The sequence below is a fragment of the Erigeron canadensis genome, chromosome 3, assembly GCF_010389155.1.
Source record: "Erigeron canadensis isolate Cc75 chromosome 3, C_canadensis_v1, whole genome shotgun sequence".
Taxonomy (NCBI): Eukaryota; Viridiplantae; Streptophyta; class Magnoliopsida; order Asterales; family Asteraceae; genus Erigeron; species Erigeron canadensis.
Genome location: NC_057763.1, coordinates 26017123 through 26032158, shown reverse-complemented (window position 1 = coordinate 26032158; position 15036 = coordinate 26017123). Strand labels below are relative to the sequence as shown.

Below are 15036 nucleotides of genomic sequence, written 5' to 3'. Positions count from 1 at the left end.
TTCTCTTTTGTAAACTTTGATGGTCATTTGCTCCTTGTGCATTGTTTGAATATTTGACTTGTTGTGGATTCACCGAATTCATTAATGTCATTTAGTTGCCTACGATAATCCCTCCTTGTGCTATATGATTTCCGTAATATTTCGAGCCCTAGCTCGGGTGTTACAGAATGGTGGCCCATGCCAGGTCGTAGAGAATTAGGTGGTTTGACCTAGACTACGGCTTAAGTTAAAACTCTTCATATAGCATGCATGGCTAGGAATTTTGTGTGCAACTTGATTTTTGTGAACCCTAGAAAGTGTACATTGGGAGTTCGTAGTTGAGACCAATTATGTGATGAATTGAGTACGATATGGTTTTGGTTTGAGTTTGATTGTGATTGAGATGGATTGTTGTTTGATAATAGTTGTTGATTTAGGGCGAGGTGAAGTTATGGCGTTAACTTGATGTAACATTGTGGCAACCCTAAAAGAGCGTGATCAACTATTTTATGGTCACCGATGTTATAGCAATTTAATGACATCACGGGTTGCGCACGCTTGGTTTAAAGCATAATAAGGAATCGATATGCTTTTTGGGAAGTTGATTGAGTGGAGGGTTAGCCGCCGGTACACCCTGTACACAAACTCGATCAGTAACTAGAAAGCATATTGGATTCGGATTATACTTTGAACCATCCGTGCTAGATTATAGGATTGTATGATAAATGATTGTAGTGAGCTCAGTATGGTAAGTAATAATTCTCCCTAGAAATCTATCGCTTTTGCCTTAGCTTAATGGTATGAAATGTGTATGTTATGTCGACTTGAGGGCATTGACAACTTGTGTGACTAACATGTGAGTATTGAGACTAACTTTCGGGTCAACGCCTTGCTTGTTTTATAGAAATGGTAAGACCAAGAAGAGCTGGAACTAACTATAGGGCTAACTCGGAAGAACCTCAACCGGAAGCTCAACCGGAAGTGCAAGGAGGTAGAGGTAGGGGCCGGGGTGGTAGAGGTCGTGGTGGAGGACGAGGTAGGGGCCGAGGTAGGGGTCGTGGTGAGGCTCCCAGGCCTAACTTGGCGGATGTGATTGCTCAAACGGTCTCCAATATCATGCCGACTATTGTTGCCCAAGTCCAAGCAACTCTTGATGGGAACAATGGGGTACAACCTAATGAGCATCAAATGTTGGAAACCCGGAAAATGTGAATGATGAGGGTGCTCAACCTCATGTTGTAGTAGAAGAGAAGAAGAAGAAGAACTCGAAAGAGCGGATAACTATAGGGCTAGGTATAACCAACACGGAGTGTACCGCCAAGGTTGTCAATTCAAAGATTTCAAGAATTGTGGGGCACCGGAGTTTGATGGGTTGGGTGGGCCCGTGGAATGTATAAAATGGTTTGAGAGGATTGAAGCGGTGATTGAAAGGAGTCATTGTACTTATGATGACCGAATTTATTATGCCTCCGGTATGTTCAAGGAGGATGCTTTAAGTTGGTGGAACCAAGAGAAGGCCTTGGGTCGGGCCCACAATTTGGAATGGGCCGACTTCAAGAACAAAGTGAAAGAGAAATTTTGCCCACCTTATGAGCTCCAAAACTTGACCATCGAGTTTGTCCATCTCAAAATGGACGGGGCCGACTACAAGGGCTATGTTAGACGATTCCAAGAGTTGTCTACCCTTGTTCCTCACCTAGTGAGCACCGAGTCTCGGGCCATTGAGAAGTTTGTTTTGGGTTTGACTCCACAAGTCGTTCTCTCATCAATCCGGTCATGCCTACTTCCATGGTCGAGGCTATTAACCGTGCCGGTAGTGTTACCGAAGACTTGTTAAGAAGTGGAGTTTTGAGTAAATCATCGTCATCATCAAAAAAAGGAGGTTGGGGAAACAAGTGGTCCAAGGAAGATGGGGAGGTTTGACTCCAAGAATGCTAATCGGGGTAGGGTGATGGCGGCGGTGGAGCCGGTGAAGAAGCCTTATGTGGGGCCCCACCCACATTGTGGAAGATGCAATAGACACCACCCCGCCAATGTTCAATGTGGGGCATGCTTTAATTGTAACCGTTTGGGGCATATGGCGAAAGAATGTAGGGCACCAAGGGGGGGTACGGGTCCGCTCAATGTAGCTCCTATTCAAGCTCTTCCTCCTCAAGGCAATCAAAGAAGAGGCGAATGTTATGTGTGCGGTAGCCCAAATCATTACCGTAACAATTGTCCTCAATGGGTGGGACAACAAGTTCAAGTGGCCGTTCACCCCAATCAACTACAAATTGCCGGGCCTAACCAAAACCGGGGACAACAAGGTCACCAAGTGCAACCCCGTGGCCGAGCCTTTGCGGTCAATGCAAATGAGGCCCGTAATGATCCCAATGTTGTTGCAGGTACCTTTCTTCTTAATGGTCATTATGCAACGTTTTATTTGATTCTGGAGCCGATTATAGTTTTGTGTCCTCTCGCTTTATTCCTTTGATTGATGTGCATCCGTGTGCCCTAAACTATGTACTCGATATAGAAACGGTAAATGGCACCTTAGCAAAACTTAGTCAAATACTTCGTGATTGTATTTTGACTCTAAACGACATCGAATTCTACATCGACCTTATGCCTTTTGAAATCGGTAGCTTTGACGTTATTGTGGGAATGGATTGGTTAACGGCGGTAAATGCAACTATTGATTGTGGGGAGAGAGTTGTTAAAATACCGTTGTCTAGCGGTAAAATTCTTAGAGTTCAAGGTGAAACTTCCGATTCTCTAAATTCTAAAGTCTTTAGTGCTACCATCTCAAAGGTAGAATTGAAGACTGTTCCTATTGTTTGTGAATTCTCTGATGTTTTTCCGGAAGAATTACCGGGATTACCCCATCTCGTGAACTTGACTTTCGTATCAATCTTATTCCGGGAGCCGCACCCGTGGCAAAAGCTCCTTATAGACTTGCCCTCACTGAAATGCAAGAACTCGAAGCTCAACTTAAGGAACTTCAAGAGAAAGGTTTCATCCGTCCTAGTCAATCTCCTTGGGGTGCTCCCATTCTCTTTGTCAAGAAGAAAGACGGGTCGTTTAGAATGTGTATAGACTATCGGGAGTTGAATAAGCTTACGGTGAAGAATCGATATCCTCTCCCTCGAATCGATGACCTCTTTGACCGACTTCAAGGTGCCAAGCACTTTTCCAAAATCGATCTCCGCTCGGTTATCATCAACTCCGGTTCATGATGATGACATTCATAAAACGGCTTTCCGAACTCGGTATGGGCACTTTGAATTCACCGTTATGCCTTTCGGGTTGACCAATGCACCAGCAGTATTCATGGATTTGATGAACCGGGTGTCGCCCTTTCTTGGACAAGTCCGTCATTGTCTTTATTGACGACATACTTGTTTATTCTAAAACGAAGGAAGAACATGCCGAACACTTGCGAGAAGTACTCGAGTTGTTAAGAAAGGAGAAATTGTATGCTAAATTCTCCAAGTGTGAGTTTTGGTTGGAGAAGGTTCACTTCCTTGGTCACATGGTAAGCAAAGACGGTATTCACGTTGACCCAAGTAAGATCGAAGCGGTTAAGAATTGGAGGAGACCCGAAACACCTTCCGAAATCCGTCAATTCCTTGGATTGGCGGGTTACTATAGAAGATTTATCGAAAATTTCTCCCGCATTGCACAACCTCTTACACTCTTGACTCAAAAAGAACGGAAATTCGAATGGGGCAATAGACAAGAACAAGCCTTTCAAACTCTTAAGAACATGTTGTGTGAAGCACCCATTCTAACCCTTCCCGATGGAGTTGAAGATTTTGTAGTATATTGTGATGCTTCGGGGCAAGGATTGGGTTGTGTCCTTATGCAAAGGGGCAAAGTTATTGCATACGCCTCCCGCCAATTGAAGGTGCACGAGAAGAACTATCCGACACACGACTTAGAATTGGGAGCGGTAGTATTTGCTTTGAAGTGTTGGAGGCATTATCTCTATGGCACCAAGTGCGTGATTTATACCGATCACAAAAGTCTACAACACATTTTTAATCAAAGTGAATTGAACATGAGACAAAGACGTTGGCTTGAACTCCTTAGTGACTATGATTGTGACATCCGTTATCATCCGGGTAAGGCCAATGTGGTAGCCGATGCCTTGAGCCGGAAGGAACGAGTTAAACCAAGACGTGCTAGGGTTATGAGCCTCACGGTAGGACCAAACATTCGCGATCAAATCATTGCGGCTCAAGTACAAGCCACTCGACCAGAAAACTTTGGTAATGAGAATTTGGATGGTATGGAGCAACAATTCGATAGGAAGAGTGATAATGGGCTCTATTTAGTTGGAAGGCTCTGGGTTCCCATTTTCGGCAATCTAAGAACTCTTCTCATGCATGAAGCTCATCGATCACCTTATTCGGTCCACCCCGGGTCGGATAAGATGTATTTTGATTTAAGAGATTTCTATTGGTGGCCGGGTATGAAGCGAGATGTGGCTAGGTATGTGAGTGAGTGCCTTACTTGCTTACAAGTGAAAGCCGATCATAAGAAGCCACCCGGATTATTAGTGCAACCCGAGGCCCCCGAATGGAAATGGGAACACATTGCAATGGACTTCATAACGAAGTTACCGAAGACAAGAAGTGGTCGCGATACAATTTGGGTGATAGTTGATCGGTTAACGAAGTCGGCTCATTTCGTGGCCATTCGTGAAACCGATGGTGTTGACACCTTAGCTCGTTTGTACATCAAGGAAGTGGTGTCTAAACATGGAGTTCCGGTTTCTATCATCTCCGATAGAGATTCCCGGTATAACTCGAATTTATGGAGGGCCTTTCATCGTGCAATGGGTACGCGACTAAATATGAGCACGGCGTTTCATCCTCAAACGGATGGGCAAACCGAAAGAACAATACAAACGCTTGAAGATATGTTAAGGGCATGTGCCATTGATTTTAGTGGGAGTTGGGAAGATCACTTGCCTTTGGTGGAATTTTCATACAACAATAGTTATCATGCCACCATCCAAATGGCGCCTTTTAGAGCTTTATATGGTAGGGTTTGCCGATCTCCCCTAGCTTGGGCGGAGATCGGTGAAAGCCAACTCATTGGACCGGAGATTGTGGTGGAAACAACAAAGGTGATCTACCAAATCAAGGAGAGATTGCAATTGGCCCGTGAAAGACAAAAGAAGTATGCCGATGTGAGGCGGCGACCGCTAGAGTTTGAAGCGGGGGATTATGTATTGTTGAAGGTGTCGCCATGGAAGGGTGTTATCCGTTTTGTGAAGAGAGGCAAACTCGGGCCAAGGTATATCGGTCCTTTTAAGATTATTGAACGGGTTGGGAAGGTTGCTTATCGGTTGGAATTGCCACAAGAACTTGGGGGAGTACATGATGTCTTCCACATTTGCAACCTACGCAAATGCTTGGCGGACCCGACACAACATGTGCCTATGAATGAAATTCGGGTGGATAAGAATTTAAATTTTGTGGAGGAGCCGGTAGAGATCTTGGACCGTCAAACCAAAAAGCTCAAGAACAAGCGTTATACCATTGTTAAGGTTAGATGGAATGCTAGACGCGGAGCCGAGTTCACTTGGGAGCGTGAGGATCATATGAAGTCCAAGTACCCGGATTTGTTTAATAATTAGTGTTTTATTAGATTTCGGGACGAAATCCTTTTATCGGGGAATAATGTAACATCCATGAATTTTGACCCGTTGACTTTAAGTATCATGTTATGAATTATAGTAGTTAATGATATCTTTAAATCCATCTTGTGGTTAAATGACTAATTGTATACTCAATGAGCCGGTTGACGGTGTGCTAGATGTAATGTCGTGGGTTTTGAACTAATTAGTTATGTTGACGGGTCAACCCATGGATCAAAGTCTTGACCCATGACCCACCTTAGTCAACCCAACCCCCACCCACCTTATCCTTTCCTTCCCTTATTCTTCTTATCTCTCTTTTCTTTACTCCCAAGAACACACTCTCCTTTCACTCTCTCTCTCTAATTTAATTCATAGTTCATGGAAATTCAAGCTTAGTTAATGCAAGAATAATAAATCTTATCACCATTTTAACTTCATATCAAAAACTTGGGTTCCAAAGTGTAAGAAATGACCTCATTTGAATCAAAATTCGGGTTTGAGGATTTGTGAAGCTTTTGGTAAGTAAATTCTACTCTATGACCTTCACTTCATGTTAGTAAATGTACCTATAGTTGTGCCAAAACATTTTCGGGTCACAAATCGGGTCAAAAGTCGAATTAGGGTTTGTCTAGGGTTAGTAATGGGTTAACCGAATTTGAACTTGAGTTTGGTGTTTTGAAGAAAGATTTTAAAGTGGGTTTGGGTTATTCATGTGTAAACATGCTTAATTATGCTTCATATTGAGTTTTGATGCTTCACAAATCGATTTTGGGTGTCAAAAATGAGTTATGGGTTAGTTTTGGTGTGTTTAGGTCGAAATGGGTTGCTGAGCTGAACTGGGTGAGCTGCTGCGCAGCTAGTTAAGCTGCTGCGCAGCTTCACAATTCTGTTTTTCAGCTGCTGCGCAGCTAGTTAAGCTGCTGCGCAGCTTCACGAGTCTGTTTTTCAGCTGCGGCGCAGCGATAAGTTGCGGCGCAGTTGGGGGCTTAAATCACTTAACTTTTTCCTAGCTTTAGTTCTAACATCCTAGGATCGTCCCGACCTTTCCGGAATGTACTCTTATGACCTTATTGGTGCCCTACACATGACAAACGAGTCGTTTAAAGTTGGGTGTCCTCTTTGGAACCTAATTCAAGACATTAACATAAACTAAATAAACATATAACTTATGTTTGAGAATGAGGCGACCTTGGGGCGACTTCATTTTGGTTACAAACTATTACATGACCTCCCTAACGACCATGTTGGGTCCCGAAAGTCTTTCAAAGCCATAAACTAAAGCTAAAACCTAGTTAGAGAATCGTCTTTGGTGAATAATGCATGTCTTGTAAACATTACTAGGTTGTGGACGCGTGGAGCACTATAATCACCTATAATCTCATCTTAATTCGATATTAGCCTCTTTTGCCAATCAAGGTGAGTTCGTATCTCCCTACTCTATTGAGATTCGGGCTGAAAAGTGTACATTGTGTGTTTATTTGTTTGAATTAATTGTTTGTTGATTGAATGATGATTGATGGATGAATCATTGAAATGTTTTGTGTATGTTGGTATTGAGAAAGGTTATATTTAGATTAGATGTACATACATGGAAGTCGACTTCGCGTTCAAAAGGTTTGAGATGTGGAGGGTTAGCCGCTGGTACACCCTGTATACAAACATCGAGGACTCTTTGAAAGCAAGCCCTCTCAAGTGTATGTATGTATAGTTTGATCATATTGTTGGTTATTGGATGTTGGATTGATGGATTGTTGGGCTTGCATTGTGTTGGTTGCTTTGAGATGATTTGGTTGTCTGTTGAGACAAATGTGTTTATCCAGGTATAGACGTATACACTGGTGTTGGTCATCCGGGTTATAGACGTATATTCGCCGACGTTTTTGAGATGCCACAATGGTCATGGTGATGACCTGTGAGTATCGTTGCATAGATGGCATAATGGCCCTACATATTATATGTATTTTGGTTTGGCATGCATATCATTCACATCATGGCATTGACATTGCATTGATTGTTCTTATACGTTTGTTATATAGTGATGCATTGGTTGGATGACGTGTAAGACTACTTGTATGTGATAATTGTTCTTGTTTTTATGACATGTGGTTATGGTCGGTGGTTCATCTTGGGCCACCACTACGAACTCACCAACCTCGTGTTGACTTGTAGAACACTTTTCAGGTAATCAGGTGGATCAAGGATGTGATGCATGATCTGGTGTAGCTTTTGGTTTCGGGCATGGACTTTATGGATCAAGGATTCATACGCCCACTTTTGGATTAATGCTTAGGATCGATAGCCATCTCTAGAATTCTCTTTTGTAAACTTTGATGGTCATTTGCTCCTTATGCATTGTTTGAATATTTGACTTGTTGTGGATTCACCGAATTCATTAATGTCATTTAGTTGCCTACGATAATCCCTCCTTGTGCTATATGATTTCCGTAATATTTCGAGCCCTAGCTCGGGGTGTTACAGAAGTTGTTTTACTAGTTTAATTAGTTGAAATGATGAAGTTTAAGGATCGTTACCGATGAAGTTACATGACAAATTTACATTCGACAATTTTCACTTTGAAAGTTATTAATTAATAATTTCTTACATTGGTTGGACTCTATGCTCCGACTCGCCAGACATAATGGATCTAGTGGCATGGTGGGGCAAAAGAAAAGTGATTCTAAAACTAGCTATAAGTGGAGTATTCCTAGCTATATCAGATTTAGGGGTCCCAAAAACGTGGAGACCCAGCTTGATGCACTTACATGCCCTCCAGGATGGCCACGTCAATAATTACTACTCCCGTCTCACTAAACTTTTAACATGTAACGGACGACCGTTAGTTTTCTGTGATCAAATTAATTAATAAATTACATTTAATATATTAATCAATTATAGTTACATTCGTGTTGAACGTGTGACCCCGTAGGCTTAAATATTTTTCGGACATACATTATTTTACGTTATTATATACCTATAGGATCGTCATGTCAATAATTACTGTTCCCTTTGTCTCACTAAAATTGTTCTCTTTTAAATTTTTAAAGTCAAATTTTACAAACTTTGACCTCAAATATTTTTATTTGTATTATATAATAGTTAATGAAAATTATACTAATGAAACACTCATCTAAAACACAATATATAACACTGAGCTTCAATATAATCATGTTACTAATGAGATATCATCCGTACGTTTTATTACAAAAACTAAAATCGTTGTAATGCGAGATATGTTGACATATGTTAAAATAGTCTCGCTATGTGATCCAAAGTTTCAAACTACCATGCATCTAGAGACTTTTTTTTTTCTTCATGTTAAATATAAAGATTCACCCATGATCGATACACTTAATTTTACAGTGTAGATAAAACTTCCCTACCCTATATAAATACACCTATCTTGCTAGCTCATATATATCATCATTGCAACAAAAAATGTTTCCCTCATTATTTGAGATCATTCATATCCCCCTTAACTTCTTGTTCGTATTCTTACTGTTCTTGATTACTTTCAAATTGCTTTCACTTACTTCTAATAAAACCCCAAGGAACCCACCACCAACACTACGAAAGCTTCCAATAATCGGAAACCTTCACCAACTAGGCTCAAGCCCCCATCACACTTTACGAGCCTTAAGCCATAAACATGGACCACTTTTGTTGATGCACTTAGGTAGTATACCTTTGTTAGTAGCATCCTCAGCTGAAGCAGCTAAAGAAATCTTGAAAACACATGATTTGATATTCGCAAATCGACCGAAACTATACTTCCACGACAAACTTAGTTATGGCTCTAAAGACATAGGATTTGCTCCGTACGGCGAGCACTGGAGGCAGGTCAAGAGCATTACCGTGCTCCATCTTCTAAGTCGTAAACAAGTTCAATCATTTCGAAAAATAAGAGAAAAGCAAACTATTCATATGCTTGAAATGATGGGTAAAAGTTGTGGTTCCGTAATTAATTTGACTGAGCTACTTTTTTTGCTCACTATAAACATACTATGTGAGGTAGCCTTTGGAAAGAAAGGTGATTTAAAGTTTATGGACTTAATGGCAAGAATGCAAATCCTACTTGGCGGTTTTGATGTAGGGAGCTATATTCCATGCCTATCATGGGTGAATTGGTTGCATGAGGGTCAGGCAAATAAAGTAGTTAAAGAATATGACGAGTTTTTTGATGGTGTTATTGATGAACATATCAATAAAAGCATTAAAATGGATGTTAATGATACTAAGGGTAGACAAAATGAAGGAAGAGATATAGTTGATATCTTACTTGATGTTCAAAGAGATAACACACTCAAATTTAAATTTGGTAGAGATACCATTAAAGCCGTCATCTTTGTAAGATTCCTCGCGCGTCTCATAAATAGTACATATATCAAAATGTTTACAACAAGAAAAATCTAGAGAAAAAGTATATAGCAAGTAAATATGTTTTATGGTTAATTTCATGCATTCTTATTCTTTCAAGACTTTGAATGTTTTTAATTTAATTTATAGGATGTGTTTACTGCTGGAATTGAAGCAACAAGCTCAAGTATAGAATGGGCACTAAGCGAGATAATAAGACACCCACGTGTAATGAAGAAGCTTCAAACCGAGGTAACACAAATAGCTCAAGGGAGATCCATGATCACCGAGGATGATCTACATGAAATGCCTTACTTGAAAGTTGTCATGAAAGAAAGCTTGCGATTACACGTTCCAATCCCGCTACTAGTTCCTCGCGAAGCAAGAGAGGATGTTAAAGTAATGGGTTATGATATTGCAAAAGGCACCCAAGTGATGATTAATGCTTGGGCAATAGCAAGAGATCCTTCCAATTGGGAAGAACCAGATAAATTTTACCCGGAAAGGTTTTTGAACAGTTCTATTGACTATAAAGGATTTGATTTTGAATTGATACCTTTTGGTGCTGGTAGAAGAGGGTGTCCTGGTGCTGAATTTGCTATGGTAATTGATGAGCTTGTTATAGCAAACATGCTGCTAAAGTTCGATTTAGCGATGCCAAATGATGGGAGACCCGAAGAATTAGACATGACCGAAACTCTCGGATTTACTGTTAAAAAGAAGTCTAATCTACTCGTTGTGCCTTCTTCTCGTTTAGAGTTAAGTAACTGCTTGGATTTGCACCTCGGATGAAGTTGACTATATGACTTTAGGTATTACGTACAATAATATTCAATAAAGTTTTTTTGTATCCCACAATGTTATTGTAGAAGTGTATTTTCCCTTTATTCCAAGAATGTAACGTAGAATATTGTTTGTTATATATAAAATTACTTTTTGATGATAAAAATAATTAATAAGAATGTTAAGATTATACTAAGAAGAGATCAAAATGCTCATTATATTACTGATCATCTTGTTAACATAAATAAGTTACAAGTAATCGCTGAACAAATTTGTCAATGCTTTCCGCGCTAATGCTTTTTTTAGATCCAAAATTTGGCCAATAAAACTTTTTCCATTAGGACTCCACTTGATATGTAAACAAGCCAAAGTCATTTTCAAATCCAGATTCGATATCTCAATATATAGTTTGGATTGGAGCTACGTACTAGTTAACACACTAGAGTTGGATCTACATTGAGATCTTGTATATACATCAAACCGGCCTAATGATAGTAATATATAGTTTGAAAAGCCATAGATCGAACCATTGGAGAGATATATAAGGTCATGTGCATATCTTGACGAAAATGAAATCCTAATGATAGTAATGGTATCCTAATTAGGTCACACTAATAATTCTTGATTTATAGTTTTGTTAGTGGATTATGTTTATCTGGTGTTCATTACTCTTCTCACAAAAATAAACAACTCAAACACAACATCAAAAATATTATTCCAATAAAGCAAATTCAAATTGTATAGTAGTTCACAAATAGGTTCATTAATTGGTTTTGGCTTGGTTTGCTTTGCATAACACTATTGAAGGTAGGGATGGCAAATAAATTCGTACCTGATGGAGAAATCCGAAATCCGACATTTTTGGGTCGGGTTCGGGTATATAGGTTTCGGGCCGGGTATGGGGATGATATTAAATATTTTTGCGGGTCCGGTTATAGATTAAAACCCGCCTACCCGACCCGTATATCTGAAATCCGGCCCGAACCCGTATACATGATCCGTATGTATACATTATAATAATATTGATACTTTCATTTCCTATAGGTATTTAAATGTATGAAATGCTAAATGTATACTTAACAGTTAATCACAAATATTTATGCTTCCAAAAATTATTAGCTTGACTGAATGAAAGCTCCAACATTAGCTACGGTCTTATAATTTGTTTGCACTGTCACTAACAATTTGGCATATACTTGTAACTATAAATTTAATTAATCAAATAGATCAGAGCTTTTGTAACCATTATCCCGGTTAGTAATACATAATATACATATTTATATATCATATGTAAATAAATTAACGGATTCCCGATTACCCGTGTGGATACCCGTTACCCGTCGGGTCCGAGTCCGGGTTTGGGACAAAGATTTTTAATCGGGTCCGGGATTACTCAAACCCGGCCTATACCCGGCATGTTGCCATCCTAATTGAGGGGGAGAAAATTTAAAATTTTAAACTCGAGGGATACATCTCACCGACGCTATGGATTTTACCCAATTTGAATGTACCACTTACGTTTCCACATCATATATATATTGACAACATATATGTTTCTTGTTGCAAGACTTTTAGTCAGAGTCCGGTTACAAGACTTTTAGTCCATATTGTCAACATTCTTCCATGAAACAATAAGAGTTTTTGGTCAGAAGCATTTGAACAAAGCTTAAACTTTATAGATTTACACAGCTTATAAGATGACATTTTTGTTAAAACTTAACTTTGAACAATTTATCGCGGGGAAAAACTAACACTGTTATTGCATGGACGAAAAATGAAAAAAATGTTAAGTTTAAGGTTTTTTTTCCCCTATTTTTTCACCTTAAGGACGAAAGGTGAAAAACACGTACTTACAAATATAACATACATAAAACTCATCATACAAAAAGAATTTTAAAATGTCATCTAAATGGAGACTTGCAACCATCGCTAATTTACATCCTCATGGTAGCCTTGGTACGTACGTTACTACACCAATTAACACGATCCCGTTCATTTTCTGAAACCATATTGTATTTGACGCTATTAATATGTTGGAAATCACAGGCCCAAACTCACACACAAGACACACTTAAATATGTATGTATGAAGTAATGTAAAAGAGATAGACGAAAAGATGGCTGAATGCTAACTATACTCGATAATAAGAAAAAGGGTACAAAAGAAAATACAGCAAATGGCTATTTATAGCCACAAATATGTTACGTGGGAAACAAATAAAAAACTCTAAAATATCCTAACTTAATCCTACAAATCTGCTAGACTTCATTGAACCTTAACGTCCACTTTTCCTAATTATTCGGCTGGCTAATAACTAAACTGTTTACCAAATCCACATACTCAATAAACTATACTAAATGTGACTAATATGGAATTCTCCTGCTCCATATTTGGAGCCAAATCCGACCCATATCCAAATCCCACAGCCGGGGAGTCTTGACCCGGTTAACCCGATGAACCATAACTCGTGAATGACCCGATTAATCCAACAGTTAATACGGTAGTCTATCCTGATAGACTCGAGATATCTCAAAGTTAATGGGTTGTACCAATCAAAAAGATGGAACATGAAAGATCTCGATGTTACCTTAAAATTCTCGAACTATTTGGTTTCTCGGAAGAATTAATGAAAACAAATCAACTTCTAATGCGGTTTAAATTAATATTGTATTAGGATATGCATCCGTTCAAGTGATTTCACAGGTTGTCAATATGTATGTATAATTGTATATCGATACAAACACATTCGCACACTTGAATCCCCACCCATATAAGTAATTTTACGTTTGTAAATGAAAATTGCAAACGAAAGATGGAAAAAAGCTAATTTCTTTTTTCTTTTGCTTAAGCATATCATTCGGTATCATCAAATGCAGCTTCCAATATTTGAAACCTTAACACTTATTGGTTTATTATAACGATCCAACGATGAACCTTTGATAGGGGATGATGTCACTGGACTTCAAGACCAAGGACTTTGACTATATCAAGTACCATAAAACCGTTTAAATTATTTATATATAGTTTATTTTTCTAGTTTTTTTAAAAAGCAAACTCTTTAATATATCAAATGTTCATACTCAGTTTCATAAGATAAATCTTTTCCAAATGATAAATTAGCTAATCGATAATTCAAACAGTAACAAAAAAAGATCCAAAATCAAATTAGTTTGTGTATCAAACTCGTTTCAGTTTATTTTGGTAATCAGTTTTATATTTTTCGGTTTCAGTTTAATATTTGTATTGCAAGTCACCTTCATAGTTCAAAAGGATTATTCACCTTTTGGAATTCTTGAGAGAGATCCGTATGGGGCCTTATAAGTCAGATGCATGCTGAAAGAGTGTGTTTACTAATTTATTCAAAACAATTATAAGCCCAATCATAAGCCTGAAACTTGGTAATATCAAAGCCTGAAAGTTGAAACGTTTTCTGGCCTTTTTTAATTATTTGGTGGGCTTAGGTTATTGGGTCAACAGAAGATGTATTGCTGTTTACTTGTTTACCTCTTCAATTTGATCACCCATGCCTTGCAACGTTCATGATCATCTTCAAGAAATCAACAATATAGGATATATTTACTAGATTTAATCCTGTGTCGATCAAAATACACGAAAAATTTAATAATAATTTTAAATAAAATAAACTATTAAATAAATGTAAACACCTTATAAATTCAAATATAAAAATACAATAAAAATAAACTAGTAATTTGATATTTACTAAAAAACAATTTTTTGATATATTCTTGATCTACTATTAATATAGTTTGTATCTTTTAGGATGCGGAGATAAATTGTTATTAAGATTGGATTACCATGATTAATTGAAGATAAGTTATAGATGTGTTGTGAAGATATGTTTTTAATAATTTATTTATTAATAATCATAAAAAACTAAAAAGTATTAATTGTATTTAATTTAATCATTTATATAAGATTTATTTTTATATTAAAAGTTAAAAAGTATAAGGTAGTAATGAAAAACAAAAAAGTATATATATACATAAATTAATAAGACATTTCTTTAGAAACTAACACAATATTTTTATTTTATTTTTTATTTTTTATTTCTCATAAACATAGACTTAATAAAAAAATTCCATAAAACCATTGACCGGTTTCTAATTGATTTAAGTTTTACATGTATATATATATATATATATATGGGAAAAGTGAGTATGAGGTTGTTTCTCATTTAAGTTTAGATGACGAATACCTCACATACAAATATTTTAATATTTATTTGAATTTTAAATAAATACATGACCCCCCATGATTCTTATTATTATAAA

At 37.9% G+C, this 15036-nt stretch overlaps 2 protein-coding genes across 2 annotated transcripts; both read left to right on the top strand.

Moving 5' to 3' along the window:
* Positions 1 to 1888: 1888 nt before the first annotated feature.
* On the top strand, positions 1889 to 3054 carry LOC122591765. The gene is made up of 2 exons (XM_043764009.1): positions 1889 to 2363; positions 2495 to 3054. The coding sequence occupies exons 1-2, from the start codon at positions 1889 to 1891 to the stop codon at positions 3052 to 3054; spliced, it is 1035 nt and encodes a 344-aa protein (XP_043619944.1).
* A 5989-nt stretch (positions 3055 to 9043) lies between these two features.
* LOC122591764 (cytochrome P450 Tp4149-like) lies at positions 9044 to 10753 on the top strand. Its single transcript, XM_043764007.1, has 2 exons — positions 9044 to 9952; positions 10112 to 10753. The coding sequence occupies exons 1-2, from the start codon at positions 9044 to 9046 to the stop codon at positions 10751 to 10753; spliced, it is 1551 nt and encodes a 516-aa protein (XP_043619942.1).
* Positions 10754 to 15036: the final 4283 nt, after the last annotated feature.

Bases quoted from the DNA above. Each gene is read 5' to 3' on its own strand.
- LOC122591765 (XM_043764009.1), top strand. From the start codon at position 1,889: ATGGGGAGGTTTGACTCCAAGAATGCTAATCGGGGTAGGGTGATGGCG. The intron at 2,364-2,494 runs GTACCTTTCTTC...TACTCGATATAG, and splicing joins TGATCCCAATGTTGTTGCAG to AAACGGTAAATGGCACCTTA.
- LOC122591764 (XM_043764007.1), top strand. From the start codon at position 9,044: ATGTTTCCCTCATTATTTGAGATCATTCATATCCCCCTTAACTTCTTG. The intron at 9,953-10,111 runs GTAAGATTCCTC...TTTAATTTATAG, and splicing joins CCATTAAAGCCGTCATCTTT to GATGTGTTTACTGCTGGAAT.